Source organism: Vombatus ursinus, unplaced genomic scaffold (assembly GCF_900497805.2).
Source record: "Vombatus ursinus unplaced genomic scaffold, bare-nosed wombat genome assembly UNPS02014816.1, whole genome shotgun sequence".
In the NCBI taxonomy this organism is placed as follows: Eukaryota; Metazoa; Chordata; class Mammalia; order Diprotodontia; family Vombatidae; genus Vombatus; species Vombatus ursinus.
The window spans coordinates 3,637,954-3,657,793 of record NW_020954594.1 but is presented as its reverse complement, the minus strand read 5'-3'; the positions used below and the strand labels follow the sequence as shown (position 1 = coordinate 3,657,793).

The window sequence follows — 19,840 nt, the reverse complement described above, 5'->3', positions numbered from 1 at the left end:
GAATATAAAAGAGACATTTCATCAGATCATATATTTAGAGCTGGAAGGGACCTTAGAGGTCATATAGTCTAACCCCCTCATTTTACAGATCAAGAAACGGGCCTAGAAAACTGAAGTGACTTGTCCAGAGTCACACAGCTAGTTAAGTCAAAGAGAAGATTTGAAACTGGGTCTTCCTGATACCAGGTGAGCACAGTAACCATTTATACTCTATTGTTTCCTGAGTCATGGGTGTACATTCTCTTCTCTAGGTAAATACCTTCCAGGCTGTGCTGATCTCTGATGGTGCATCCACATTTACCCTCTTCAACTATCATGAAATTAACTGGACTACTGGAACGGCAAGTGGAGGTGACCCCCTGACAGGTCTTGGTGGAGTCATGGCCCAGGTAGGTTCCCTTCCTCCATTTGTACCCTCTTAAATCAACTTGCATTATTGAGGTTTACATTGCTCAGATCCTTTTCAGGAATCCTGCAGGCCTCCAGCGGCTAACTAAAGGAGCCCCTTCTTGCCGATCTCATCTGAGCATGGGAAAAGCAGGTGGTATTGTCCCCCTGCTTTGTGTTTCTTTGACTGTTCTTGGGATGGACTGGATAAAAGACCTTTCGGGTCCTGATCCTTCCTACCTGGAGTGCTAATGATCTGTAAAGGGACGTATCTTAATTATAAATACAGTTTGTCCTGAAATTTAGGTATCTGGTATGCTGGCTAAAGTCGTGCGGTCTGCATGCTCTCAAAGCGTCTCTTGCCCCTCTATTCTAGGCAGGATTTAATGGGGGAAACATCACCAATTTCTTCAGCCTCCCAGGGTCAAGAACTCCTGATATCGTGAACATCCAAGAGACCACAAATGTGAACGTCCCAGGTCGCTGGGCCTTTAAAGTTGATGGGAAAGAAATTGACCCTGCAAATGGTTGCACCTCCAGAGGTAAAAAGACCTTTCCCTTCTCTGGAAAAGTGAGTTTGTTTAGTCTAGAGTGACAGCCAGGCTTTTAGGCTGTGTGGGTGGACTTGTTCCTCACACTTTGCTCTTCTGACATATCTCAGCTGGGTAAAAGAGATCAAGGTAATTTTAGCATGTACACGTTATCATGAAGGGAGCTGAAATCCTGTACTTGCTGCTCTAGGTTGCTAAGTCTTAGCCTGGGCCTCATCCCTGTACCTTCCCCTGCCTGGTTCCCCAAGAAGACCAGCGTCCTGAGGGATTTCTTGAACAGACGGATGGAAAGGAGCCCTTCTCGTCCACATCATTTCTATATTTTTGACCGTTTATCCTTATTTTTATTTGTTCTTTCAACCTTTATTACTCCTCCTGCTCTGCCATCTGCTTTTTGTGGCTTAACGTCACCAGACAAGTTTGGAATATTGACAGGACTAGTGAAGGTAAATTAGGGGTCCCCAGCACAACAAGAAAGAGAAATCAGTATCACAGTCTTTGGGATTGCTTTCCTCCTAAATCCTCCCAGCAGCAGCTTGAACATCCAGGAATTTGGAAAAAATCAAAGCCAGCTTCAGACCTTGCTGAATGAGCCAGAGAACAAACCTCAGTAAGTTTCCTTTAGGCCAGTGTCAAAAGTTTGGAGCCTTCTCTGAACTATGAGAAAACTCTTTGGATGTGTGAAAAAGCCTAGGGCTTTCACAGGAGCACTCATGTTTATGAGGACCCTGCTCACGCTTGGGAAGCAGAAATTCTCTGTGTCCTGCTTACAGCTAAAAGAGGATTGCTGAAAATATTGGGAAAAACAAGAAACAAGTGGGTCCAGCATCTCCAAGTTGCCTAGTTTTGGGGAAGAATGAAGGCTTCAAATCCTTTTCCTGGACCAGGTCAATCTCTGGTCTCCCCATAGTGCATGTAGCCCTGGGTGGGGGGCGGTCCCAGTTTCCTCTCTCCAGGTCTCAGTCATGCCTTCTGTCTCATATACAGAAAAGCCAAACTCAGATGATCTAAGACAGAGGGGTCAAACATGCAGCCCATAGGCCACAACACTCCTGAGTGCTGCTTCAACCAAATTAAAATACAGTTCCTTTCTAATTTTAATGTGTTGATATATTAATAAAAAAAGAAATATATAAAAGTGTGGTTTGCTAAGTCAATGCATGGCCCACAGGAATTTTTACATAGTTTTACATGGGTTAGTGGACCCCGTTTCCATTTAATTTGACATAACCAGTCTAAAAGAGGCCCAGGCTATGGTGCCTTGCTTTCCCACCTGCCTCTCCCTAATATCTTACCCTGACTTTTATGTTTCCAAATGGATTTCTAATAGTTCAGAGAAGGCTCCAAACTTCTGATGTTGGCCTAAAGGAAACCTATTGAGGTTTGTTCTCCTGCATGTTCAGCAAGGTTTAAAGCTAGCTTTGATTCTCTCCAAATTCCTGGTTGATCGAGCTGCTGCTGGAAGGATTCCAGCTGAGACTATTTCCTGACCCTGAGAGAGAAGGGCTCTCTGGTGGCATCCTTTATGGACTCTGTAAACAGCAAGATGTTAAGAATAGCAAATGTGTATTTTGGAGGCAGGCCAGAATTAAGCTAGATTGAAAAGAATTTAGTCCCAAAGCTCACCAGGATTTCAAAGACTGTTGGCTCCATCCAGTGTAGATATTGCATCACTTACCATCCATGAATGGAAGGCACCGACCAACGCCAAGTCATTCTTCCTTTTGTTGACTGAGTGGTGTCAAACTCAAATAGAAACAGAGGCTGCCAAACTGCATATAAGCACCCCTGTAGGCCACATATTGACCTGGAAAACCACTTATTAACATTATCTATGTTCTATTGCATATTTTTATTTAGCTAGTTAAATACTTTCCAATGACATTTTAATCTGGTTCAGGGAGTACTCCTGAGTGTTGCATGTGTTTGAAACCTAGAGACTAGGCTGAGTACCTACTAAGTGGCAGAATCTTACCCAATCATCCTTCCCCACTTTCTCCAAGAGTCACAGAAGCAATGGACAGAAAGTACAAATGCCCCGTATTAGACCTCTGATCTCTAGGCATGAAGACTGAAATGCTATCATGACGGAAACTAGGAGCCTGCAAAGCAATAGTGTTGGACAGACCCCATCAGTGTGCAGAGCCCCACCTCTGACTTCATTCCCCGACTCCTGAATTATGGATTTGAGTTTTATATACAGGACAAATTCAATATCCCCATACAAATGGCTACACATTCTTTTATGTCACTGGGTGTATATCAGCCTAATGGGATTGGGATTGGGTCTGGGCAATAGCAGGGGGAATGTTGCTGCATAGAATCAGCTTATTATGTTATCATTTTACAAATCAAAATATCTGGAAAGCCTGCCTTCGGGTCCAGAACTCTGGACAAACAATGGCAGTTTTCTCTCCTTTATTGGAAACTTGAAAAATCATAGACTTGAAATCATCCCAAGTTGAACCCTTGATAATATATTCAGCATTGGACCAGGGCCAAAAATTGACAGGGAACAGAGGGGCCAGTTTTGAGGTCAATCTTTTATGAGCCGCTGGGGATTAGATTAAATCTCTTATCCCATTTTGAGGTCTCTGTACTTGAAAGGTAGGGAACATAATTGCTAATTTGCATTTTTTTTCCTATAGGACAGGTATAGAAAGGAGTTACGGAGGTAATTGTGCCTGCTGAGTGTATATCTATTCAGCCTATTCCCTTTTCATTATTTCAAAAAAAAATTTAAAGTTTTTTAGAACCTCAACAAACCTTACCTTGAAACTTGAAATTACACTCCGTGGAAAACACTGTTACTTTGTAATGCTGACATTAATAAATTACATTTACCTGTAAGGCTGTAAGCCTTGTAAGCAGGGATTCTCTCGTGTCAGTACCCGGGACTATCTCTTCACTATCTTGGGTCATAGACTCCATGCAAGAAACTTGAGAAGATGAATGCCCAGTCCACTCCCACCCCCACCCCCCACCAATACAATTGGCTGATTCCCTACCTGCAGCCACGCTAACCTGAAATTACAGAATCAAATTGTACTAGAGAGGGAACCATAACAAAAATCCTTGATTAAGCTATACTTAGATCCAAAAGGCCATATAAATCCCAAAAGGTCACTTACAATCCATGGTATGTCAAGTGTCTTAGCGGAGACAGCAGAAATCTTTTCTGAGACTGTGACTTCTTACTAGGATCACAGAATTCGGGAACCTGAAGGGACCTCAGTGACCAGTTAACACAACCTATATACAAGAAGAATTCTCATTCTAAGATAACTGACTCTACTTAAAGACCTCCAAGGAGGAGGAGCTCACCTCTCTAGGGAGCCCTTTCTACCCCAGCCACTCTAACTGTTAAGGAGTTATTATGGACATGAAGCCTAAATTTTGTCATTTTCACCCATTGGCTCCTCTTGGGCTAAACCAAGTCAATCCAATCCCTCCTACGTATGCAGCCCTTCACATACTTGAAACCAGCTATCCATCTCCCTAGTCTTCTCTTTTCCAGGCTGAACAAACCCAGTTCCTTCAACCAAACATCATATGCTAAGGACTCAAAATGGTTACGTTTGTCTTTTTGCTCCCGACTCCGTTTCTTCCTCTCCTTCACTCTCCCCCTCTCTCTCCTTCGTTATCTCTCTCCTTCACTCTCCTTCTGTCCTTCACTCTCTTCTCTCCTTCACTCTACTCTCTTTCACTCTCCCTCTCCTTCACTCCCCCGCCTCTGTACTCATCCTCTCCTTCATTTTTCCTTTCCCCTCTCTTTTTCTTCATGACTCCATAACACACAGCTCAATCATTTTGAGGACATAACCTGTAGTATTTTCCATCATGAATCTTTCTATCCTTCAGTGCCTTCTTTCTAGTGCAAGATGAGGGCAACAGCACAAGCCCCCCAATTTTTTTCCTTCCTCCTGATTCCTTCTGATCCCAACTCTCTAACCCCTGTGTCCTTTCTCACCTCCCTTCTATTCTGTCTCTCCCTTGTTTCTGGTCTTACCCACCACTGTGCAGATATGTGGAGGTAGACACTCTATTTTTCCAAGATAGAAAAGCAAAGGGGAGAGTATCCTAGGACTGATTCAATATCTATTACCTTTATCTTTAAAATGCTTTCATCTCTACTGCAGTAATCCAGGTTACAGTCAATGAGAATGTATATCAGGGTGCATAAGAAGGTGGTTAGGAAGAGAAGGAGAAATAGGAAAGCATCACTGAGAAAGCAGCATGTTGTAGTGGAAAGAACACTTGATTTGGATCCAGACGCCCTGGGTTCAAATCTCTACTCTGGCCCTTACTATCTGCCTGACTTTAGGCAAGTCATTTCCCTTTTCTCCACTATAAAATGAGTAGCTGGTATTGGACATTCCCTAAAAGCTCTTCTAGCTGTAAACTTGATGATGCTTCTATCTTACTTTATCCTCTCCACATTACTTTTTCCCTGAGAGATAGGAAAAGGCAAATCTAGCATTATTACCTTTTCTATAGATAAGGGAAAGTGAGGCCCGGGGCATTCTCAGGCCTTCCTCAGAACAAAGCAAATCCATGTCAGAGGTGGGAGCTTACCTCAGGATTCTTGACTTCTAGCCCAATGCTCTAAGCACTAGGTCATAGTCTCCAGGTCACATAGTCCCTCATCCATTGAATGAGATCACTTACAGCTACTGGCCATAGTATTTCAAAGGCTTTGGAAGTTGTTTAGGAAGGAAATTCTGTTTATAAACTGGATTTGTACCAAAAATAAGAATGTTAGATATTGGAAAGAAATAGGACATCCCTCATGATAACTGCATTACTGTTTTGCAGAAAGCCCTGTGCTCTCCTGTATTTCTTTAGGTTTTATACCAGTGAGTAAAGAGAGAGCGAGTACTAGCCTTGGGGGCTGACTAACTCTTGGCCTTTGTAAAACTATTTCATAAGAAAATAATGCAGTCCTTGGGGGTTCTATAAAAGGGGGGGGCTCCTAGGCTACAAGAAGAAAATAGTATTTAGAGCATTAATCTTGTGGCAAATAGAGAAGCTTTACAACATTTTGATTGCGGGCCTAAGGGGTTCTTAACTTTTTTCTGAGTGCTTGGGCAGAGTAATGAAGCCTATGGGCTCCTTCTCAGAAGAATGTTTTTTTTTTCTCAGTTTTTCCTTTATTTTTTAATTGTATTTTATTTTTTTTCCAATTACATGTAAACAAAGTTTTCAATATTCGCTTCTATGAGATTTTGAGTTCCAAACTTTCTTCTCCCTCTTTCCCTCCCCTCACTCTTCCCTAAGACGGAAAACAATCTGATATAGGCTATACACGTACAATCATATTAAACGTATTTCCACACCAGTCATGTTGTGAAAGAAGAATCAGAACAAAAGGGAAAAACCAAGAGAAAGAAAAAACAACAACAACAACAAAAAGTGAAAAAAGGACGCTTCAGTCTGTGCTCAGACTCCATGGTTCTTTATCTGGATGTGGAAAGTATTTTCCATCATGAATCTTTTGGAATTGTCTTAGAACATTGTATTGAGAAGAGCCGAGCCTATCAAAGTCAGTCATCACACAATGTGGCTGTTACTGTGTACAATGTTCTCCTGGTCCTGCTCATTTCACTCAGCATCAGTTCATGTCAGTCTTTCTAGGTTTTTCAGAAGAATGTTTTTAAATACATAAAATAAACTATATAAGATTACAAAGGCGACCAGTTATTGAAATAAAGATTTCCTATTTCTCATCCGAATCTATAGACCCCTTGAAATCTATCCATGGATACCTTGGGTCCCTGGTACCCCAGATTAAGAATCCCTGACCTAGAGAATAAACTCATGCCACTCACTCTTAAATCTCATTCCGACTTGCTGCATTACCTTAAGTAGGTCACTTTGCCTGTCTATGTTTCACCTTTCCCCTGCTGATGGCTCTTCCAATGACTGCCTCTTGACATATGAAGACAAGACAGGCTTCAGCTCATGGGGTATGGATTTTATTTTCAGGGCAGTTCCTTCGACGAGGAGAGGTCTTCTGGGATGATATGAACTGTACCATCAAGTGCCGCTGCCTGGACTTTAACAATGAGATTTTCTGCCAGGATGCCTCCTGTAGCCCCTACGAAGTGTGTGAGCCCAAGGGCAAATTCTTCCACTGTAACCCACTGGAGAGTAGCACTTGTGTGGTGTTTGGGGAGCCTCACTATCATACCTTCGATGGCTTCCTCTTCCACTTCCAAGGATCCTGCGCTTATCTGCTGGCTCGACAATGCTTGCATGTACCCAGCCTCCCCTTCTTTAGTGTGGAGGCCAAGAATGAGCACCGAGGGGGCTCGGCCGTCTCGTGGGTGAAGGAGCTATCCATAGAGGTTTATGGCCACAAAATTCTCATCCCCAAAGGAAGCTATGGAAGAGTCAAGGTGAGATTGCTCTTTCATCTGTAGAGTTAAGGAATCTTAGGAGTAGAGGTTATCTCCATAAAGCCGTCTAGTCTAGTCTCTGGTCTTTAAGGAAGACAGACTCTAAACCAGGCCAGAGGATTAAGTCTAGTCTAGTCATGCATATGGATGTATGTGTGTTTGTAACCACTTGAGGTTTTTTTAATTTTAAAAAAATTTTAACTAAGCATTTACTTTCCCCCAATCCACCCAAATTAAAGGGGGAAAAACACTTTGTAACAAATATATATAGCCTAGTAAAATAAATTTCTACATTGTCTGAGTCCAAATGTCCATGTCCAAGTCCACAAACCTCATTCCATATCTTGAATCCATCACCTCCCTGTCAGGAGGCAGATAGCATGCTTCATTATCAGTCCTCGGGAAACATGGTGGCTATTACATTGATTAGTTCTTAAGGATTTCAAGGTATGTTGTTGTTACTGTATAAATTGTTCTGTTGACTTCATTCTACATGATTTCATACAAGTCTCCCCAGGTTTCCCTTTAGTTATTTCTTACACCACAATAATATTCTATTACATCCATAGAATTTGTTTGGCTATTCCCCAATTGATGGGCACCTCTTTCCCTCCCTTTTTCAGTTTACAATTCTTTGCCACTATAAAAAGAATTGCTAAAATATTTTGGCACATATGGGTCCTTTTGCCTCTTATATACCTTTGGGACATGGGCCTAGTAGAAGTATTGCTGGGTCGAAAAATGTATACAGTTTAGTGACTTGGGGTCATACATGCAGACTGTGAAAATTATCAGGCTATGAATATTATATTGGCCCATAAAGTTTGCTTTGGTCCTCTCTATCCACCCTACCTTCTACTCCCCGCCACCCCCCCATTTCCTTAGTATCAACAACAACAAACTCTTCCTTTCATTAGACTAAGAGGACACTTATTTCCCTGCGTCATACACAGAGCCCCATGATAGACGTAGATTCCTGCAAAAATAAAATGAAATGAAAGGAAGAAGAGAGAGAGAAGAGAGAGAAAGGAGAGAGGAGCAGAGACAGAAACCAGGAGGGGGAAGGAGAAGGACAGAATTGGAAGGAAAGGGAAAAGACGTTAAATTTTTCTTACACCTGTTCGATAGTTTCTAGGCGTATGGGTGTATATAATAGTCAGTAAAATCACAAAGTACAAATTGTAAATTGGATCCTATCTCCTTCTTCCTGTATAATATAGCTTCAAAGCAGCCTCCTTGAACTGAATGCCTCCTGCTCTTCTACTGAAAACTACCGCCTCATTCTAAGAAAAACCTTTAAAATGATTCATAATTCATGCTTCTCAAGATGCAGCTTTGCAAGCCTGGAGGGGCATGGTAGCCCCTCTTTACTGAGGTTGGCAATAGCCAACGAGTTTTGAAACTCGTGCCTAAACATCCCTGAATTGGAGTTGCCCACAAGGGTCTATCAAGAATGAGAAAATCTGAGTTCTGGGGGGCCTGCTTAGCATATGCAAATTACCCTAGTCGCTATCCAACCCAGTTTTGAGTCAGGGCACCAACAAAGGAAGGAAGGCTAAGAGCCATTCATAATTAGTAAATTCACAGGGGTACCAATTTTCATAATGTTAATGCAGACCTTGTCACAACCAGGTCTTTATTCCGGCGATAATAACACAGGCCATGAAAGGTTGATTGCCCGAACTCAGCTCCAACATTAGTCCCCAAGCACAGAGGTCGTTAAGGTGATTACAAACCCAAAATGAAGCCAAAGGGAGGGTTTCCCTCTGTTGTCGGCGGTTGGGGCTTTTTTTCATGCATTTAGCATGCATTGTAGTTTTAATTGATATAAAATATCCAACAACAAGGAAGGCTTGGGAGTGAAGAAACTCCAGTTTCTTCAGCTCCTTGACTCGTTGGGCCCTGGTAGTTTCTTAGCTTCAAAATCAGGGGAGGGAGGCACTGTTCTAATCAACATGCTGATGCAAGCATCACTCTTAGTCCTGCTGCTTGGCACATTTGCCCAATCAAAGCCAGGAATTAAGGTACAGAAGTTTTGAACTCTTCTTCCTTCTGGAGTTTACAGAGCTCTTTTTTAGTACTGCACTTACCTCATCCTTGCAGATAGATAGAAAACTTCCAAGCCAGAAAAAGATTCACCCACCTTTCCAGTACTTACCAGTGTGTTGAGAGGGTGATGCATTTCATAGCTGCAGTCTGGAGAAGGGAGCAGAGTTCTTTTAGTTCTATTTTTGATTTTTCTGAACTTTTTTTTCTCATAGTCTGTTTTTTTTTTCTTAGCAGTCCCAGGATTGGGGGATGGGGGTGGACAGGCGACAGGAAAGGGAGAAAGTTGCAACCTCATTTCTTTCAGGCCCAGTATCTATGCTCATTTTGCATGGCTCTGATCCATTATAGGCCGTAAGGGGCAAATCCACAATTTTCCACAGAGACTATGATATGTGGAGGTGAATGTAAATGTTACGGAAAGAGAAGGTTATAGAAATCCATCCACAGCCTAACAATGGTCCACTTTTTTCTTTGGGCAAGTGTTTCCCCTATATCTAAGTGCACCTGCTTTCTCTGTTGGGGAGAATGACAGCATGGTGGTGGATAGACTCCCCACCTAGGGTGAAACAGGGCCACTACAATGGTGCAGGTGATTGAACTGGGAAGCAGGAAAGAGACGGATATTCTTTCCAGGCAAGTGACTCCCAGAGAAGCTTTCTGCTGCTAGACTTGGAACAGCTGTGGTGATTTGCTTTCCGAAAGCCAGTTCAGTTTTAGCTGCCCTATCTCCAGTCAAGGGGTTGGGGATAGGCTGAGGCTTAGGAAGTCTGGGTTCTGTCTTTGTATATATATTTTTTCTCCACTGTACCTGTTCTTAGATACTAAAATAAATACTTCTGGATCAATCATGCTAAAGTAGGGGAGGAAGCAGAGAAAGTCCAACTCAATGAAACTGACAGATGCTCCAAACCTCATTTTAACCCAATGATTTAATCCTTCCCCACCAGACCCTTTGCCAGAACTATAGAAAACAGAAAGTCACAGGCCGAAATCCAGACTGATCTTCATTTCACCTCCTCTTTACCCCTGCATAGCCCTTGGTGCTAATGAATGAGGCAGTAACCAGAGGGTGTGGAGGAGGAAAAATAGAGGCCTGGATCATCCACAAAGTGGATTTTCAATCATTGAGTAACCAGGATCGGATTGTATTAATAAAGATGAATTAATTAATTAATTAAGAGAAAAGATATTGCAGGAAAGATAGGATGAGTTGGGAGTTCTTTTGGGGGGCTCCTTATTATCTATTTAAATATCTCTCTGTCTATATGTAGAGCAACTAATATTTTTCAGGATATCCACTTATCCATGTTTCATACACAACCCCAGCCCAACTCACTGTTCCTTTAGCTCTATAACTAAAGGTACTACTGCTTAAGGAAAATGGTACAGCTTAGTTAGTATATTTGTCATTTGGAGGAAGAGTTGTTTTTTTTTTTTTCGGTAAACTTTAAAAGGTTGATGTTCACCATAATATATGTTTACTTCCTAGGACTTATGCTTTTGCTTGAGATAAGCTGCTCCACACACCACCACCCCCAGACAACTCCTGCCCCCTTCTCCACCTCTTTGCCAGTAGTAATGAGGGCAAATGAATCAACTCCTTGCTTTTTTTTTTCTTTCTCATTCTAACTTTCTGTCATATGCCCCTTCTTTCTGCTATCTCTTCCCTGCACACCTCTGTGAAGGCACACATCTAAATCCAGGGTCTGCCCAGAGGTCATTATTAGGAAAACACTCGGATTCAAGCAATGGGAGGGCAGCTCGGGTGGGGGAGGTGGGGAGGTGGGGAGGGGGATTAGACCTGTGCTTTAGGAAAATTACTTTAATATCTGGGTGGAGGTTGGATCAGAGTGAGGAGAAACTCACAGAAACCAGTTAAAAAACTATTGCTATAGTCTAGGCAAGAGAGCCTGAACTAGGGTAGCAGATGGGTGAATGGAGAAAAAGGGATGTATGTGACAGATACTGTAAAGGCAGACAAAAATGCAGCAGATACCTTCTCAATCCACTCTGAATACATGCTTTCTACCATGTTAGTGATATTTCACATAGAACACTGCCACTGCTTTTAAGAAACTTGCTGCCCATTTGGGGAGATTCGATTGAGAACCAAGAAAAAAATTAAAGACCGATATAAAACAATATGCAAGTAAGTGTTTAATTGTGTGGTGTGAACCAGAAGTGCTGTAAGAGGCTGGAAGTATTAGAAGAGATTGGAAGAGAGAGAAAGAGAACAGAGGGAGAGAAGAGGAAAGAGAAGAGAAAGAGGAGAAAGAAGAAAGGAGAGAAAGAGAAGAAAGGGGAGAGAGGAGAGAGAGAGAAAGGTGGAGAGAAAGAGAAGAGAGAGAGAATGAAGGAGAGGGGGAAGAAGAAAGAGAAGAGGGAGAGAGAAGGAGGGAGAAAGAGAGAGTGATAGAGAAATCAGTAAGGACTGAAGGAGTCAGCGGGGCTGGTTTGCTAAAGGGTGAAATTCAAACAACTCACTTCACTTCTCTGGCCTCAGCTTCTTCATATGTGAAATGAGAAGGTTACACTAAATGATCTCTAAGACCCATTCTAAGAATCTGTTTTAAGCTGGCTTGTAAAAAGTAGATAGAATTTCAATAGGTGACAGGAAAGAATAAATTCTAGGTGAAAAGAAAAATGTGAGAGATTTTTGAATATAGCCCCAAGGTTTGACCCAGGTACTCCAAAGCAAACCAGGGGTGTCCTCTAGACTGGGATGAATCCTCAGGGCTATTCCAGTTTAATCATACAATGCCAAGGTTATGCCAGAACAAAAGTAAAGCACCAGAGTTTGAACCTTGGAATATTTTTGGTGGATATCAGTCACAAATTAGTTTTCCTTTGCCTCTGTAGTGCATAGGACATTGGCCTTGGAGTCAGAAGGACCTGGATTCACACGCTGCCTCAGATACTTACTAGCTAAGTAATGCAAGTCACTTAATGTCTCCATGCCTCGGTTTCCATAGACTTGATGGCTCAAAGCTTCCTTCCAGATCTTATGCCCTTTGCTTGCAAACACTTTCACTGACTTCTGCTGACCTGCCTCTAACTGTTGCTCTCCTTTGGCAGGTTAATGACCTGGTAGCTTCTTTGCCCGTCAGCATAGACTTGGGGGCTGTGAAAATCTACCAGAGTGGCATGTCAACTGCCGTTGAAACTGACTTTGGGCTCTTAGTGACGTTTGATGGCCAGCACTATGCATCCATTTCCGTCCCAGGCTCCTACATAAACTCTACCTGTGGGCTCTGTGGGAACTACAACAAAAATCCACTGGATGACTTCCTCCGGCCGGATGGGAGGCCGGCCACATCGGTTCTGGATCTAGGAGAAAGCTGGCGCGTGTATCACCCTGACTGGAAATGTACCTCTGGCTGTGTAGACAACTGTACCCAGTGTGATGCACTCACAGAAGCCCTCTATTTTGGCAGTGACTACTGCGGCTTCCTTAATAAGTCAGACGGACCCCTCTGGGAGTGTGGGGCTATCGTGGACCCCACAGTCTTCATCCACAGCTGTGTATATGACCTGTGCAGCGTCCAGGATAATGGCACACTTCTCTGCCAAGCTATCCAGGCCTACGCCCTCGTGTGCCAAGCCCTTGGCATTCCAATTGGGGACTGGCGAATCCAGACTGGCTGTGGTAAGCTGGCATCCCTATCCAAGAGAAAGAATCCCCTTGTATAGGTGTGGAGGTGCAAGGATAGAGTTTCAGGGCCCTTCAAGAACATTTTTGTTGAGGACAAATTGCCCAGGAATGAGGCTGGGATTGAAGTATTCCACATAATAAAGGCCAGACTGTAAGCAGATCCTTCAATCTTTCCCCCTCCCTGGCCTCATAGCCTGAGAACAAGGGAATGTTTGATGAAGTTAAGGAACTTGAAACATAGAGAAAGGGAAGGAGCTGCACAGGCTACAGAAAACATTGAGTTCAGGGACCATAGCGGTCATGGAGCTTGAATGACAAGGTGGAGTTTTCAGAGAGGAAATCGCTGACTCCCCTCACTGATTAGTGTGTGACTCTATAATAGGCCTAATATGAATGAACATTTGGGAACGGAAGCTAATTCCCCAGTGTAAATCTGAAGTATCTATTCCATCACCTTATTTCCCCTCCTATTCATCCAACATTTAGAAAGCTTTTACTTCTTACTTCTATGTTAAAGAGCATTACACCTCGGCCACTGTTAGAGAGGGCAAAAGATTAGATGAGCCAATTGGGGAGGGTAAATAAGGAATATATCTGTACTTTGGTCTCTTAATATTTGGGGATTTGACTCCCCCACTTTTTTAACTGAAATAGTGCTTAGTCAATGAAACCCTCAAATAATGTGAGAAAACTCAGATTCTTTCCAAATATCCTTTAGGAATAGATAGATAGATAAAGCATTTATTAAGTGCCTACTATGTGTGAAGGCCTGGGGTTCCTGGAAAGATAAGGCAAAAGATCACCCAAGACCATGGTTCTAAGGGTGGAGACCAAGGTTCTGATTCAGCGTTTTGACTTCTCTGCATCTTAAATCACAAGAAATATTAGTTCTTCTCCTTCTGCTCTGCCCAGTAATTACCTAGTCTTTCCTAGAGCTATGCACAATGTCAACAAAAGGTTCTGTCAAAACATTTCCCTGCTCCAGGCTTTGGTTTTCTCCGCTAAGCAATAATTACTATTAACCAGGAGTGTTATAATATTAAAAGTCATTTTGAGCTCTCTTAACAGGAGTATCCAGATGAATGTCAAGCTTTGAGATTTTTCTTCCTTGTATTATTTTGGGTTCTGGTTTCTAAAAGTGTCTCGTTCATTGAGGCTCAGATTTGTGTTAGCTCCTAGAATATCAGTCAAACCAACAAGGGACAATTTGTTTTTCTAGCTCTATTGCTGGATAGTTTCAATTCTATCTGGCCCATCTCATGCCTTTCCCAAGACATCAAAGAACTAAGAGGGGAAGGCTTGTTGGTTTGCCCTAAGCTGGAATCAAACTTAGTTTCTTTTGTCTCACCCCACCCCCAAAATTGTGAGCAAGTTTCTAATCAAAATTTCCATCCAGTATTTCTCCAATTTGACAATTTCACCAAATTTTTTTGTAAAGCATCTATTATGGTTAAGGAAGTGTGCTGGTCTCTTTGGATACAAAGGCAAAAGCAAAAAGAGTTCCTGACCTCAAGGAGTTTATGTTCTCCTGGGAGATATTACATGGATACAGAGAAATAAGCAAATGCAAAGAATGTACAAAATCATACAAAGTAATTTCAAGAGGGACATTATGTTAGTGATGAGGAGAGCCTGTGTGTGGGAGGTGGTGTCTGAGCACTGCTTTGAAGGAAACTAGAGGTTCAGTTTCAGCAGGGGTAAGTGAAGGAATTCATCTCAGATACGGGGGACCACTTGTCCATGAAAGCAAAAGATGGAATGGCATTTACAGGTAACAGTGTACAGAAAAGTTTGACTGAAAGAGAGAATGTGTGCTTCTTATATCTACTTTTCCAGGTCTTCACCCTTCTCAGTGTAGGGAGCTTCAGAGTTTATCTCTAAGATAACCTAGGCCTTCAAAAGATTCTATCTATGAAGTCCAACCAAGAATAACTGAAATGTACAATTGGAAGTACCCAAAAATTAAAATCACAGATTCCTAAGTCTGCAAAGGCCCTAGAGATACCACCTCACCCTCAGGTAGGATAAGTCTCCAAACTACCCCAGACAGAAGGGAATCTTTGCTACTTTTAACATCTCCAACAAAGCAGATTCTTGTTTTCCTTGGTCACCCACTCCAGTGAAGTTCTGCTTCTGTAGTTTAAATCTTCTGCCATCCTGGATAATGGATCCATTCAATGCGCATTTATTAAATGCCTTTTGTCAGGCACTGGTTATTCTAGCCACTGAGGATAGAGTGGGGGAGGGAATGAAATGGTCCTTGTCTTCAAGGAGATTGCAGTCTACTGGGTAAATTAATTTCCAGCCAGAGTTGATTAAAGTCTTCATCATTGTGGATAATCTCACTGACTCTTGTCAGGGTTAATTTTAGACCCGGGCTCACCATAACAGTTATTCACCAAGTAGTAAATTGACTTTATACAGTTAGTTTTGGTCAAGTTCAGGTAAATGAGCCTATTTTCTGAAGGTGATCAGATCAAACTAAGTTGTTCACAATCTAATCATTTGTTCAGCATTTGGTCCGTAAACAATTGAACTACTACCTATGAATATGACCTCCGCTTTGTTTTCCCTAGACAAGTAGCGTTTGCATTCTCTTCCCCTCATTGGACCTAAATACTGGATAGTAGACATGACTTTTCCCCAGGTCTAACTCTCTCTTCAAATCCTGGCTTTGGAACTGGGTCGTATTCACTTATTAACCTGGTATCCTTCTCTCCCCTACAGTGTCGACCGTCCAGTGCCCCAACTTCAGTCATTACTCTGTGTGTACTAGTAGTTGTCCAGATACGTGCTCTGACCTGACTGCCTCACTTTCCTGCCTCACGCCTTGCACAGAGGGCTGTGAGTGTAATGAAGGCTTCGTCCTCAGCACAAGCCAGTGTGTCCCACTGCACAAGTGTGGCTGTGACTTTGATGGCCACTACTACACTATGGGGGAGTTCTTCTGGGCCACCGCCAACTGCACAGTACAGTGTTTGTGCGAGGAGGGCGGGGACGTCTATTGCTTTAATAAGACCTGCCGTGAGGGGGAGGTCTGCTCTGTGGAGGATGGCTATCAGGGCTGCTTCCCCAAGAGGGAAACTGTGTGTCTTGTGAGTCAAAACCAGGTGCTACACACCTTTGATGGGGTTGCATATGCTTTCCCCATGGAGTTCTCCTATACCCTCCTGAAGACATGCCCAGAGAGACCTGATTACTTGGAAATTGACATCAACAAGAAGAAGCCAGATGCAGGTCCAACCTGGTTAAGAGGCATTCGGATCCAGGTAGCTGATCAGGAGATCAAGATTGGAGGGATTGGTGCATCTGAAATCAGGGTAAGACTCTTACCTTGGAGAAAGAACTTAAATAAGTTTACTATGGTGCCACCCAAAGTAGAAGGGCTTGCCAGTCTGTGAAGGTAACTGAATTGAAATCAATCCAGGCGATGCAGAGTGGGAAATGGAAAGTATGCTGGGTTTAGAGTGAGAGAATCTGGGTTTGAATCTTGACTCTTCTACTTACTAGTGTGACCTTAGGCAAATCATGGAACTTGTCTGACCATCAGTTTCCCCATCTGAAAAAAGGAGACAGTGATATTTGCCCTATGCTCTTCACAGGGTTGTGAGAATCATTCAAATGAGATACATTGCTAGTGCTTTGTAAACTGCACTATGCAAATGAAAGACATTATATTGTGTTATATGCTGTGATATGATATGATATGATATATGATACGATATTAATTAGTGACTTCCCATGACTGCCTATATAAGTGAGGGGGCTCTGGGAAAAAAAATGCCTTTTCCAACTTCCAGCTCCTAATAGAATGCCATAAGGCTGAGCTTTCTCAAATGAGGCAGATGGAGGCTAGACTAACAGTAGACATTGATAGAAAAGGTAGCTACCTATGCCAAGTGATGTGACAGCCACTGAAAGATTCTGTCTGCCTAAAAATATCTTTTCCATCAACCTATCTTGTTGGTACTACCAACTCTTTTCTCTCCTCCTACTTGGTCTGAATTCTCACCATTAAATACAAGCTTTTGGGTGAGCTAAAAAAGGCCAGGTGAATAACTCTAGAAGAAAACCAATCAATGTGTAGCTTTGGACAAATCACATAGCCTCCCTAGGCCTCCATTTCTTTATCCGCAAAATGAGAGAGTTAGATTCATTGGTCTCCAGGGTTCCTTCTAGTACTAATATTCATGGGATATATAATATTAACAGATGGCTAAATGCACATATTACCTGGAAGGAAAGGGAGGACCAGGTCACATCCCTTATGTTACCTAATTGGATTATAGATAATTATTACATTGTGAGAAAGAGAGGGCCTTGAGGGAAGGTAAGTTTTGCTAAACAGTGCCAAAGCCAAGAACTTGGTGAAGGAGAATGAGGTTCCACCCAAGGAAAGTGATGCCCTAGAGGGTAGGAAACACCCTCTTAACGGAGCCAGGCATCTGAGACGTGCTGGGTCAACGTCATATGTCTGATTTATAGCTTTTCTTAGGCAGGCCCTTGGTCTAGGGAGATGGATGATTCAATGTCCTTGCAGAATTCCCCCCACACCAGGTGAAGTTAGGGAAAGCAGACAAGGGAGGAAAGAAAAGACAAGGCACAGAAAGAAATGTGGACTTATACATTTGGTCTCCTGAAAATGTCATCTTCTAGAAACAAACAGTAGTGTGAAGACTCCTTCACAGAAGACTGGGGTCTCTGTATTACCTCTACCGCTTAATAGTCATGTGACCATAAGTAAATCACTTAAACCTTCTCTGAGCCTCCACTTCTGCATCTATGAAATGGAGATAATTGCACTCCATACCTCCTAAGGTTGTGAGGAGAATGCTTTGGAAAGGCTACATAGATGCGAGCTTTTGCTGCTGCTCTCAAATGGAGCGTGTCAGAGGAGAAGGAGACCATGGCTTTATTACACAGGCAGCTGGTACATTGCACAGTAAATGTCATCACATTGACAGTGATGTTTTGATTTTTTTTTTTCAGTTGAATGGTCAGGAAGTGGAATTACCTTTTTTCCATTCTTCGGGGAAGCTAGAAATTTTTCGGAACAAGAACAGCACCACTGTCCAGTCCAAGGGCATTGTCACCATTCAATACTCAGATGTGGGCATGCTGCACATCCGGCTATCCACTATCTACTTCAACTGCACTGGCGGACTATGCGGTTTCTACAATGGGAATGCCACTGATGAGCTCTGCTTGCCCAATGGCAAGTGCACGGACAATGTAGCAGTGTTCCTGGAAAGCTGGACGACCTTCGAAGAGATCTGCAATGGGGAGTGTGGGGACTTGCTGAAGGCCTGCAACAATGACTCAGAGCTGCTCAAATTCTACCGGAGCCGCTCCCGGTGTGGCATCATCAATGACCCTTCCAACAGCTCCTTTCTGGAGTGCCATGGGGTTGTGAATGTCACTGCCTACTACCGGACCTGCCTCTTTCGCCTGTGCCAGAGCGGGGGCAATGAATCTGAGCTCTGTGACTCAGTAGCCCGCTACTCAAGTGCTTGTAAAAATGCTGACGTGGAGGTGGGCCCCTGGCGGACGTACGACTTCTGCCGTAAGTCTGGGGTATGAGTGGGAGAAGGTAAGAGGGCCCAGGAGGAAGATGAGGATGACAGAAACCTTGCTGCTCAGTGCTTCCCTGCATAGCTCAGTCAATCTTCAAGGACAGCCCAACTGCTATAGAGAATAATAATATTAGCTCACATCTAGATTGTATTTTTCAATTTTACAAAAGCCCTTTGCTGACATTCTTGTGAGTCGTAGATAAAGCAAGCATGGCTATCTCTATTTTGCAAATGAGAAAATTGAGTTCAGAAAAAAATTAAGAATCTTACTGGTCACTTAGCTGCTATCAGAATCAAGACCTAGATAGATAGGTAGATAGACAAATCTGTAGCTATACATACACACAAATCTATGTCTATATAGTTGTAGCTGATGTCCAGTTGTTTCAATTGTGTCTGATTCTATGACCCCATTGGGGGTTTTCCTGGCAAAGATACTGGAGTGGTTTGCCATTTCTTTCTCCAGCTCATTTTACAGATGAGGAAACTGAGGCAAACAGAGTGAAGTGACTTGCCCAGGGTCCCACAGCTAGGAAGTGTCTGAGGCCAGATTTGATCTCAGGAAGATGAGTCTTCCTGGCTCCAAGCCCAGCGTTCTACCACTGCACCACTTAGCTGCCGTCTATGTGTGCAAATACACACACACACACACACACACACACACGCTCAATAGCTTCCCTAAGTCACAGTCTCTCATCCCAACCCTTCGTTTGATCATCTCACCTCTCGGGGAGCAAGAGAGAGGAGAGATCCTATTGAGCTGAGAGTAGCAGGGGATGTTTCACCACAGCTGCGGTATACCAAAACCCACTGAGGAAATGGATAAGAATCTTCGTTTTAGCTCAGAAGGTGCCCCCCCTCCTGACAAACAAAAACCAAAAAAGAGTCCCATTTGTCTTACTAGGTGGTGACCAGTTCAGGGTGCTTCCTACTCTAGAAAGATAGCACTAGTCCCCTGGGCAAACAGGACAGTAGTCATTAAGAGAGCTGTGAATTTTGGCGGGGTTTTTGGTCCCCTGGCTCCTCTTCCCAGGGCCATGGTTGTACCAGTAGTAATCAGAGTAAGTGTTTAGAATACAACACCCCAGGTTATCTGCAAGGCTGCAGGGAGGAGCCAGGCCCAGAGGGAATCAAACAGTGGCTGAAGTGCTAATGTACCTGGGCAGGGCTGAGAGGGCAGCAAGAGAGCGCAGCTATCAGGGCTTGGGCAGCTCAGAACAGTCACAATTT

General features: G+C 43.1%; 1 protein-coding gene and 1 long non-coding RNA gene across 2 annotated transcripts in view; one reads left to right on the top strand and one right to left on the bottom strand.

The window, feature by feature from the left end:
* The window catches only part of LOC114023122, a 146,838-nt gene that overhangs the window by 1,250 nt on the left and 125,748 nt on the right, over positions 1-19,840 (bottom strand). The window lies entirely within an intron of this gene.
* The window catches only part of TECTA (tectorin alpha), an 81,373-nt gene that overhangs the window by 11,352 nt on the left and 50,181 nt on the right, over positions 1-19,840 (top strand). The window contains exons 4-9 of the mRNA XM_027835642.1: positions 252-389; positions 764-929; positions 6,924-7,336; positions 12,461-13,031; positions 15,765-16,357; positions 18,027-18,600. Coding sequence (XP_027691443.1) covers positions 252-389; positions 764-929; positions 6,924-7,336; positions 12,461-13,031; positions 15,765-16,357; positions 18,027-18,600 — 2,455 coding nt within the window. The remainder of the gene's footprint in view (positions 1-251; positions 390-763; positions 930-6,923; positions 7,337-12,460; positions 13,032-15,764; positions 16,358-18,026; positions 18,601-19,840) is intronic.